The sequence below is a fragment of the Arachis ipaensis genome, chromosome B02 (genome assembly GCF_000816755.2).
Source record: "Arachis ipaensis cultivar K30076 chromosome B02, Araip1.1, whole genome shotgun sequence".
NCBI lineage: Eukaryota > Viridiplantae > Streptophyta > Magnoliopsida > Fabales > Fabaceae > Arachis > Arachis ipaensis.
This window is the reverse complement of record NC_029786.2, coordinates 30967137-30978971: the sequence shown is the minus strand read 5'-3', so window position 1 is coordinate 30978971 and position 11835 is coordinate 30967137. Positions and strand designations below refer to the sequence as shown.

Sequence of the window (11835 nt, the reverse complement as noted above, 5' to 3'; positions counted from 1 at the left end):
ATGTAACCTAAGAAGGTACTATAGTTAGAAAGCGAACCTCGTGCGAAGGTGTACTATTTTTTTCCTAATTTTAGGGTTTTTAATGAGGCACCAGCACGAGGGCTAGGGGTACCCAAGCCCCCAGATTTCTATAAAGAAGTTCTCTACTTTCTAATAAAAGACCTATCTTATTTTCTCCATCTCTACTCCTTTAAAAAGTTTCATGTCTGAAGACGCACTAATTTAAGCTCGACAAACCACAAAAATCATTGTCCGACCTAAAAAAGGCCAGCAAGATAAAGTGACAAGGTCCAAATTAATGTAAGAAGTTACATAAACAGCTCGTATAAAGCGATCTCAATGAGATCGGACAAGAAACAAGCAGTAAAAGAAACTTAATAAAGGCCGACTACTCGAGGTTGGACCTATGAAAGGAAATTCAGTTACTTAACAAACAAAAGGGAAAAACAACTACGAAAAACCTAGCTTCATCTCGAAAAGCAAAAGGGTTTAAATCAAGCACTATTTACAAAAGTTGCAAACGATAACCGATAATAAAGAGTTCAAATCGAATACCAACTATTACAAAATTAAAGTATCAAAGACCCACAAGTCGAGCCATCTCAAAAAGATAAACTGAAGGAAAATCAAAGGGGGTTGAGGTTCTCACTTGTCACAACATCCTTGGCAAGGGGAGATGGAGGAAGAACAGTAACCGAAACAGCCTCAATAATCTCAGGAGACGAAGGAAAAGCCTCCACATTGATGACCTCGGGCTGACGCTCAGCTCAGACCTCGAAACAGAAGGAGCCTGACCAGCCTTGGGGTCGGACATAGGCACCTCCTCATCCTCATCTAGGGTTGGGACAATCTTCCCATCCACAACAACATTGTCAGTACTGAACAAAGAGAGGTCAAGGTCGGGGGCTAGGTCCCAAACTTGGGCCTTCAAATTCTCATACATTTCAGCCATACCCCCGACCAAATGCTCTTGAAGTTTGGCATAGTCATCCTGAGCTGCCTTCATATCCTCCCGCATATTGATCGACTCCCCATAAATCTGAGACTCGGCTTTTTTCTTCATCTTCTCTGCCAGTAGTGACGCTGCCTCAGCCTTGGCCGCTCAAGAACGAGCCTTCTCCAAGTCTGACTCCAACATAACATTCTTCCCCTCCAACTCGGCCTTCAAACCATTCAACCTCTCCACATCAGCTCGGGCAGATTTCAAAAAGGCTTGAGAAGCATGAAGGGGAGACTTTTTCAGCTCTTTAGCTAAAGCAGTATCCACCCCTGCCACGCGAATGCAGTTGCGAGTCATGTCCTGAAGGTGGTTCAAAATAAACACATCATCTATTGATATCTAGCTGTTAGGCAGGATGTGCTTCTTGCTCCAAGCAGGGCCATCAAAATCCTTGTCATTAATACCTAACTCTCCAGTGGTCTTCTGCCACTTAGGGATTGGCTCAGAAGGAGATGGTGATGGCAGCACGCCCAAACTCTCTAACAGCGGGTCAGGAGAGATTAAGCGAACAGAGGGAGTTGGAATAACCTTCCTCCGGACAGCCGGACCAGAACTTGGTTTCTTCAGAGGAGGTCGGGAAGAAGAGTCCATGGTTTCTTGGCTCTGGAGATTGCGAGTAGCAACCGACTTCTTCATATTATGCAAGAATCTTATCGAGGAAGATTTTGAAGCCATGTCTGAAAAAGAACACAAAGACACAAATTATCATCACAAACATATAGCCCTAAGATAATGAGAAAAGCTAGAGCTCGGAGAACTATCTAACTCAGACCGGAGAAGACTAGGGTCCCCTAAGAATCTCTTCGTGTCCAAGTGAGGAGCTCGACCCCAACACTGTTCCAAAACACCGACAAAGGCTCGCTCGATCTCATCTAAGCTATTTATGCTATACTTTGTCACTACAAGGTTCTCGTGCACAAAAGAGGGAAGAAAGGTTCATCACTCTCGTCTAGGAAGAAAGTTTGGACATCCTCCACTACCCGAACCTTAAAGTAATGGTTCTTAAAGTCGTGAAAGGACTCGTCAAAAAGGGAAAAGACCTTCTTACCCTGAACAGCACGGAAAGAGACCCAAGAAGCCTTCCCCTTCTGCGACCCAGGCTTGGTCAAGACAAACAAATAAAGAAAAAGGCTAACAGAAGGTCGGATGTCCAACACTCGGCAAAGAAGCTGAAAATTTTTCAAAAATGCCCAAGAATTAGAGTGGAGCTGAGAAGGAGCCACGTTACAAGACCAGAGGATCTCTGTCTCAAAGTTGGTAAAGGGAAGAGCAATACCCAATCTAGTGAAAAAATAATCATAAGCATAGAAAAAAGGATGCTCTGAGCTATCCAAAGGAGGGAAGCAAACCTTCTCTTTAGGGTCAGGAACGACTAGCTCATAATTCTTCTCATCTTCCCTATTGACACATATCCTATGATGCTTATGAAACTCATCACAGTACTCTCTATCCACTACGGTTACAAAAGAAAGGACTACAATATCTACTCAGTTACGGAGGCCAGGAGGGACTTTTAGTGGACATTTTCGTTAGAACAGAATGAGACATATAGCTACACCTACAAATACAACAGCAAAAGAGATCATTACTACAAACAACCCGGACAGGGGCAAAGAAGTCGAGTAAACCCCGAAAAATCAAAGACAACCTTTTTTTTAAAAGAAATATGTTCAACCAAAAGGTGCCCCTCTCATGCAACATCGTAGCATCACAATCACACATTTGGGGGCAACACAGACGCAAACAACCAAAGCAAACCAACCACAACCCCTCAAGTTCACAGAAAGGCAAAGCAAAGTAAAAGGGACCTTTTTGTAAAGCAGTAATCAAGCGAAAATGGAATTTCCAAGAAACGGCAAGTCAAAGCAAGAAACTTTTTCAGGAAATGCAGTGAATCATCATCAAAAACAGAAACAACAAAACCACTACCAACATTTACCAAAATCATTCAAGGCAATAGCTAAAGCAAGTAAAAAATGCGAAAACCATTAAAACACAAACCTGGATGGAAGATGAAAAAGAAGGGCGCGTCAAACAGCAGTAGCGCGAACATTCCTCTCCAAGAAGGAAGCCTCTGGGGAACCCAAGAAAGAGAAAATCTTGGAAGAAAGGATGATCGAAAAGCAACGGAGAAAAGTTCTTTCACAAAGGGAAAATGGAGAGAGAGAGTCGCGAAAATGGAGAAAAGAAGGAGAAGAGAATCCACAAAGCTCTTATAAGAAAGCAAGGAATAACGGGCCCAATAACTGAGCTTTAAATTGTGCACGAAGATCAAGAAAACTGTCACGCCAATTCAGCCCCTCATTTAATGATGTTGAAAAAATTTTGTGGAGTTTAAAACCCCACAAATTATAAATAAAACTCCCATAAAATTAATTTTTGTTATTATTTAATAAATTTTTTAACAGAAAAATCGTATTATCCTAAAATAAAAAAGTTAAAAATCGAATTGTCTTTTTTTTTTCTTTTTACAAAGAACGTCGTATCTTTCGTAAAAATAGATAGGAATCAGATTGGTCTTTACTCCAATTTTAACCTTCATTCCAACATCAAGATAAGCAATAATAATATTAATTAATTAATATGTAAATCTTTCTTTTCTATTCTTGTATATGTATATTTATTATGAGTAATCTAATCAATAATTATTTCTTATAATCATGTTGATTAGCCAATAATGCACAGAGTAATCACCCAAGGCTGGTAAGAAAGATAATAAGAGCTACTGAGAAGGTACTTGCTAATCCTCTTCTTTATATGCATCAATATATATAATAATTAATTCTTCTTCATCATATTTGACTATTCATCAGCATTATTTATTTTTATATATGTTGTTTAAGCCACATAACGAAGATAAAGATTTCACTGCATCACAAAGTAGGGTGAAAGTCGGTTGAGCTACTTGTTGGAGTCTCCTGACTTGATTCGTTTTAAGTTTGATTTGACTCAGTTCATTTTATTAAACAGGATAAATTTGGATTTTTTGTAAAGCCTTATTAGTTAAAATGTCAAATCATAATCTTTATAAAAAGTTTACAAAATTCGTTAGAATTTTTTTTTAATAAAAATAAATTATTCTTAGTTTAGACTTTAATTATTTATTATAAAACAAAACAAAACAAAAAAAATCAATAGTCAAGATTAATTAAAATTATAGTTTTTTTGTTCAAAGAAAAAATTTATAGATAGTAAGTATAATTATGATATATAACTAACGATTGATATATAAATAAATTATTTTAGAAATTATGAATTATATATTTTGGAATATATTTAATGTCAATTTAAAATTTTTAAGTTTATTATCTTGAGTTACAATTTAGATTTTTTAAATAGGTTCGTAGGTTTGTCGAATTTTAAACAAGCCAAACTTAAACCTAAAAAAAGCATATAAAAGATAACAGGCCTAAGTTTGAATTATCTATTTACAACATGGACCTGCTCGACCCATTTTTATCCTTAATCGTAATACAATAACCAGAAGGATTATCTTTTAGATAATAATTATGCATTTAATTAAAAGCTAATTTTTAGTTATTTTTTTTTAATTATATTAATTCTCTACTTGTACTTATTCAATAGTTATTACCAATCAATGTCAAACACTCGTTAAGGTTACTACCAAAGAAAAGTTTTTGACTACTAATAAATTCAATGTTCTTGAAATTATGAATAATTTCAAGCGTTATAATAAATTCTTACATTGATTAAAAATAGATTAATATACTTTTATTAAATTGTGTGAAGGTCTTATGGCCTCAATTATGTTCACTACTATAGTCCATTTGTCCAAATTAAAGTTTGACTGGCTACTTGTATTATGGCCTCTTCATTTAACCTGTTCGTATAATTTATTAAGTTATTTACGATATTTCGGTGCATGATACTTGAAATTTCAACATGCATGTATATAGCTCACAAAACTTCATTTTAATAATTAGCGAACCTTTTAGAATTATTCATGCATCAAATAAGGTAATTGCTTTTGTTACTTTGGTTATGATATTCATTTTTTCTTTGGTTTTTCTTTTTTTTCCTCTTTTGTTATCAACATTTATAGAGAAGAGAACTCTTTACTTTTGTGAATTCTACTCTTAGTTTGTTTAGTTCACCTTTCAAAATACAATTCTAAATTTAATAATAATTGGAAATCAACTTAATATATTCATTTAAGATAGAATTTAATTTTCGTACATTGACAGCATAAAAAATTGTACACAAACATACAATTGTGTGTTGTAACTTGTAACATTATTAAAAATAATTAAATTTCAAATTTATTATTTAAAAAATATTTAAACTCATGAATATCAAAAATCTTTAAAAATTTTATAAAGGCAAGATCCTTTGATAAAACACATTCTTTTTCAATGAATATGCAACTTTTTTCAGGGAAAGTACAACATAGGAAGAAAAATATGGTGGTTGGAAAGAATGGGACAAAGAAGAAGAAAAATGTGATGGAGAAGACCCTTCACAATATTTTGCTAAGGATTATTCCCCTGTTGGAGGGCGACGTCCCATACACAATAAGAATTTGTGCATACAAACACAATTGGGAAACAAGGGCAAAGAAAATCAGCTTCAGACTCGAATAAACTTTAGCCATCTAAATCACATAATCAATACCACATCATTAAATACCAACTATAATTATAATCCCTTTTTTTCTGAGGCCTGAAAATAGCTACCATTAAAAATTTCATTTTTGAGCAATTAAGGTCATCACAAAATTGTTCTTAGTATACCACATATTCCCAACCTAATGTGAAAAATGAAATAAGAATTAGGGTCTAATTCTTGAAATTATCACCTTCTAAGAAGTCTATAGGATATGAAGGGGTAAAAAATTGGAAAAGATTGGCAAAATTTAACATCAAATAAAATGCAGAAGATTCACAATATTAGAAGATTTGTGTCACAGTGGTAAATTAGGTGCACAATTTAAGATTGGTGTTGTAGTGTATTACCTATAACTTTCGAAACATCATCAAGAGCTGAATAGAATTAATCCATGACTGAAAAGCCTGATAGCAGTAACACAAAATTGAAGGGAGCGATCAATAGAGTTTGCCCACAATTTGTTGGCTGGCAGACGAGTTACTGCAACCACGACTGGATGGGTACTTCAAATGCTATGAGTTTATTCCAGAATATATTAATTCAACATCTTGATAAAACACTCATGAAATTTAAGAAAACGCTTCATGCTTGAGTTAAGACCTTTTTGTTCTTTCTGCTTCAACATGTCTCCAAGGATTGAGAGCATCTCTAACTGCCTGAGCCTCGGGGGAATTCTCCCAGGCTCGCTTTTCTGACTCCAAAACAGTTACCTTGTCATCTGTATGATGCAGAGAAAAATTAATCAATTTTCTTTTAATAAAGTTAAATAGTTCATGGAGTTATGGAGATGACCACCCCAACTTTATCCCTCAAACACACATACCCTTAACTGCATAAAATTCACAAGATCTAATCAAATCCTTCAGAAAAACAACTATCAACAACTAATTCATAAGAAAAACATTCACTTGATATATTTGATGCGCTAACACATCATACACACACACACACAATTGTGAACAGATACAAGGGTTTTGATGGGGAAAGAACGTAAGGGTCTGAAAAGTAAAATGGACTTCACTTTACCTACAATTTCAAGCCCTTCCCTCCTTTCCCTTTCTTTTCCCCTTCAAAATCAAAAGCCCACAAAAACTCCCTAAGAAAAAAAATCTTTAACATCTAGCTCATATGCAAAAATACAGTTCATTGAGTATGCAAGAAATTTGAGGCGAAGAAATACGTGAAATCGGCCATGTGTTTCCCAAAAATTCCTTACATGGAAGACAGTGATACTTTTCGAATTTAAAGATCTGAGTGGTGGTTTAAGCCTTCATTTCCTATTTTCATTCAAAGTTTAGTTGAGAAAAGAATGAAACTAGTGGAACTCAGGCTGCGTTTGGCATGTCCGAGGACAGTGGGTGCAGGGACGGAGACACAAATTTGTGTCTATGCATGTTTAGTTATAGGGAGAGAGGCATTCTAAGGTTTATATTTTAAAGGGGCAAAATGACAATACAAGGGGGGAAAAAAGAAAGAAAGCACACTGGGAATGTAATTTCATTAACTGTTCCAATTCTTCCCTCTCAACTCAACCCAAGTCCATGCCGTCCTGGGAGCTACCAATAGTCTTTTGTCCCTCCGTGAGCCTTCCCCCACTATCCTTGGACAATAACCAAACACAGCCTCAGTTTTATATGTCATTTATGTTCTGTTTCATCATCTTTTGGAAAGTCTCTACAAACTGAAAAAAACAGAGAACCTACTAAACAAAATTATAGTCAAAGAACTCACGACACACACTGTAGTTGTATGTTGTAAATAGTGGCAACGGATGCAATTTTATCAAATAACAAAACCAATGACTCATAAGGTCACACTAATCAAATTAACAAGAATATGAGAGCATCATAAGTTAAAAATGGCAGTATTAATAAGAACGAGAAAATGAACGTAAAGAAAAATGAGAAAAGAAGATAATAGTAAGGAATGGAAAGTGCAAGTATTAAGATAATCAATAAGGAAGTTTCTCACACAGAAACCAGTTTTGATCATGAACAACTCCATAGAAGCCCCAACCAGAGCCGAAACGACCCCAATCTTCAAGTACCAATCAAGAAACTTCATTTTTCAACTTGCGAGAAATGGCAAAGCGACTATTGAAGAAGATTTATGGCAATCCAATCAAAAGCATTATCTGCAGGTATCAATGATTAGTAGTTAAGCTATTAGGTGCTTATATGCGTTATCTGCAGGTATCAATGATTATTGGTTCTTATGTATATTGTGTTGAATGTTAAATTCAGTGTGCGCACAAACATTATTAGAAATGATATAATTTACCTTAGGATCTGTCCACAAAATCAACTTTGAATATATCTTACTATTCCATTTGGCCAGTCTTTTCTCATGCAGTGATCAATCTTTATTTTTTCGGAACAAAACCACATGTTAATTAAGTCATCAGGTTCATCAAGAAGTCGAGGTTTGTAAAATAAAAATTCCAGACTTTATGGTTTGAATTCATCTAAAATATGAATTATGCCATGTTCCATAATCCATGCTTTCATGTGCCTGTAATTAATCTACAGTGGCTGCTGCAAACAATTTCAACTCACATTAATTCCATGTTCCCTAATCCATGCTTTCATGTTCTTGTAACTAGTCTAATTCATTTTTTTTGGTTTGAATTCATAGTAGCAGAAGGTGGTGTTAATCATTGCAATTTAACTTTGAGCAAAGATTTTTCTTTAATATTTCTACCTAAGCATTGTACAACTCCTTTGAGAGTTAATGAATTGAACCACAAACAAGTAGTTGTAAGTGAATTGATTGACTATAAAATGAGTTATATATTGATGTGATAAAGTTGAAGAAGGCGACTGATGGTTCAGAATAGAGAATGTGATGCAGCGAATATAGAGGGGCAGAAATACCATTACATTCAGAAGCAATAATAATCAGCACCATCAGATCACATAATAATAGCAAACCAAGGATCAGTAATCTGCCTATATAAAGGAAGTAGAGTTGAGTAACTCTCATAATTCTCTCTTTCTCTCAATATACTAATTATTTCAAATTCTTTCATTAAATGTTTCCTACTTGAAGGGAAGAAGGGTGCAAAAAACCGTAAAACTTTCTTTCTCAGTCAATAACATTATCAAATAACAAGGATATAACATTCTTTCAAGTATGCAAATCTTTTACTATAAAAGGAGAGTCCTTCAAGCTGAAAAAGGAGAAACTTTTTTTTTTCTTTTTAATAGCCCGAATGGTGTGATCTTTGTTGTTGGAAGAGTATGTGAGAAATCCAAATAGTTTTTCCTTTGTATTATTGAAAATCAAGTATGAAATCTGGGATTGATTCAGATGCAACAATTGCAAACCAAGGTTCAGAAGCAAAAATGACAGATCAATAGTTGAATTCATCAAAACACCAGATTACATAACAATAGCAAATCAAGGGCCAAACTGATCCATTCATACTCTTGTTAATTATTATGTTTAAGCTGATTGTATTGTCCAGACATGGAGAAAAATGTAATAAGACTTTGACAATTTTCTTCAAATATTGACAATTCTGAATTCTCATTAATGTCCAAATTCAAAGGAAAGCAAGAAATTTAAAGGAAAATAACATGTAACAATGAAGCAAATGCTTTTACTCAGCGCACATACTACAGTTGTTCGGCATCTGAAATGTCTGTCGAAGATCCAAAGAGGAACAAAAGATAAATCAAGAACTACAAACAATTACATGCAAGGCAGTGAAAGGAACTATTGCATTGTGTTTAATGAAGATGAATTAGTGAACCTAAATGGCAAGCAAAACAGAAGCAAACTAAGGCCTATCTGGCTATCTCCTTCCGTTTATCTTTAATTAAATTCCAATGACAAGCAAATTAAGGCTCCAGAATGTTAATTAGTTCGTCCTTAAATAAATTAACAAGGTTTAATCATACATAAGCAAATTAAGGCTCTATGTATCAAGCTTAATCACAAATTGTATTTTCACCTCATAAAGAGGCAAAACACCAAAACCAAGGTTGCAAGAACCGAACCGGTCAATGAACCAGTAGAGTGACTGGTTCAATGGTTCAAAAGTTCAACCGGAATTCAATCAGGGTTCAACCAGTTTAATTAAATATATGATAAAATTATAAAAAATTTAATATATAATTTTAAATTTTTAAATTTAATAATTTTTAAGCTGATAAATTTTAAAATTTTACAATATTTCATAATTTATGATTAAAAATTCACAAATAATCAACAACAAAATATAAAAAAAAAACAGCATACACAAAAAAATTCCAACATAAACACAATGCAGCGAAACAATCAGAATCAAACCATAAACATCTCAAAATCAGAAAAGATTCAGCAGTCCAGCACAATGCAATGAAGCATGCACCATAGCACCATCAACAATTCAGAATCAGAAGATCAGCAACCAGAATCACCAATCCAAAATCAGCATAAACAACTCAATGTAAAATCGTGGCAATGTTTCTATTTTGAATCAATAAGAGAAAAACAACAATTCACCAAAATAACAAGTAAAACAGATTAGATTTAAAAATCAATCTCAGCAGAATTAATAAATTAAACTATTGAATTTACGACAGAATTCAAATAAAAATTCAAAAAATTAATATCTCAAAACTCAGAATCATCAATAATACATCATATGCATATTCAGAATAAATTTCAAATTTCAGAGGGATAGAGTCAGAGAGATAGAGTCAGAGAGAGTTAGTCTGAGACTTGAGACCTGAGGGTTGAAATTTTGAAAAATTTGGTCATGGAGATAAACTGCGACTGAGAGACACCACACGAAAAAGAGAAGCAACAACGGCGAGACACGGTGTGGAGAAGAGAAGCAGAAACGACGCAGGGGAGGAAGGGAGAAGCAGCGACGACCCACGACGAGGAGCGACGAAGCGGCGACAGAGAGACAAAGAGGGCGACCGAGAGAGAGAAGGGAGAGAAGGATTCGGCGATGACAACGATGCGGGGCTGTGGGGTCTGCGGTGGCGGTGGGTTGTTAGGGTTCTTTTTCTTTCAATTTCAAACTTTCTTCAGTTTCAGAGAGGACTGAGGAGAGGCCAAGAGGGGTGGGAGTGGGACTGGCTCGCATAAGAAGGACCTTTAAAACGGCGTCGTTTGGATATCCGGACTGGAAACTCTTTAAAAAACCGGCCAGTCCTGGCGGTTTATCAATTAATTGTCGGTTTGACTGCTTCTCTGATCGATTTTTTACTAGACAATTTATGAGGTTAATCGAATCAATTTGGTGACCGATTTCTAGTTAATCCAGTTGAATCAACCGATCTGGTTCGATTTTTAAAACTATGACCAGAACTAATAAAAAAATGATAGAAATTTAAAAATTGAATTAATCTATATTCTTAACAAAAAAAGTAATCAATATTCAATAATCAATTAATCAAAATCAAGATATTGAGAGACATTACATAGTTACAGCGACGATGGAAAGAGAAGACGTAACAGTAGCCGCAGTGAAAAGATGGGAATAAAGCTAGACAAAGAAGTACGTTGCCGTTCTGGTGTTGGACAAAGCGAGATATCGAGATCACAGGGGATTTGGAGAAGTGAGTCTTGGCAGGTAAGTAAATATGAGAATATGAGATTTTTTAAATAAATAAAAAATATTTTATTTACTAAAATAAATCATTTTAAAAATAATTACGAAAATACGTAACATGTCTTATCTCGTTTACAGTGTAAACGAGATAAGTTTACACATATTTCGTTTATACTGTAAATGAGATAAGAGTATAAGATAGAGCCATTCATGTGTATATCTCGTTTATAGTGTAAACGAGATATGTGTAAACTTATCTCGTTTACACTATAAATGAGATAAGTCTGGGTGCGGCCTATATATACATGTCGTTGAGAGCAATGTTTCGAGCCCCATTTTCAACTTTTCAACTACTTTTTTCTCTCTTTTATTCTTTTCTGACCATATTGTTAAGTAACTCTAAGATGGATGGCGCGTGCAGATGTACGTGATCCGGACATCAATCGACTGAATGTGACATGGCATGTCGCCAGGACAGCCGACTTCGCGGTTAGTTTTGTTATCTTCATGTTTATGTTATCGCATATATGTATAGTCATGGTCAGGATACTTGCCAAGAATTAATATACAATTTATGGTTTAGGTGGCTAAATGTATAGTCAGTAAAAAGTCACTGATAAAGTATGATTTTAGGGATGTGGTTATGATTCTTTTGTAGTTA

At 34.9% G+C, this 11835-nt stretch overlaps 1 protein-coding gene across 2 annotated transcripts; it reads right to left on the bottom strand.

Annotated features, from left to right (window-relative positions):
- Window positions 5848–10715, bottom strand: LOC107625215. Of its 2 annotated transcripts, XM_021115752.1 has the most exons (5): window positions 10341–10715; window positions 7600–7760; window positions 7132–7221; window positions 6227–6344; window positions 5848–6138 (listed from the first exon to the last, which is right to left on the bottom strand). In XM_021115752.1, the coding sequence occupies exons 2-5, from the start codon at window positions 7688–7690 to the stop codon at window positions 6132–6134; spliced, it is 306 nt and encodes a 101-aa protein (XP_020971411.1). In that variant the 5' UTR covers window positions 7691–7760; window positions 10341–10715; the 3' UTR covers window positions 5848–6131. The 2 variants fall into 2 exon arrangements, with proteins under 2 accessions (XP_020971411.1, XP_020971412.1); XM_021115753.1 differs by lacking the exon at window positions 7132–7221 and having other exon boundaries at window positions 10341–10712.

Excerpts from the sequence above, each read along its gene's own strand:
- LOC107625215 (XM_021115752.1), bottom strand. The coding sequence starts at position 7,690 with ATGAAGTTTCTTGATTGGTACTTGAAGATTGGGGTCGTTTCGGCTCTG. Across the intron at positions 7,222-7,599 it reads CATGATCAAAACTGGTTTCT|TGGGGGAAGGCTCACGGAGG; the intron begins GTGTGAGAAACT and ends GTCCAAGGATAG. Across the intron at positions 6,345-7,131 it reads GAGAGGGAAGAATTGGAACA|ATGACAAGGTAACTGTTTTG; the intron begins GTTAATGAAATT and ends TGCATCATACAG.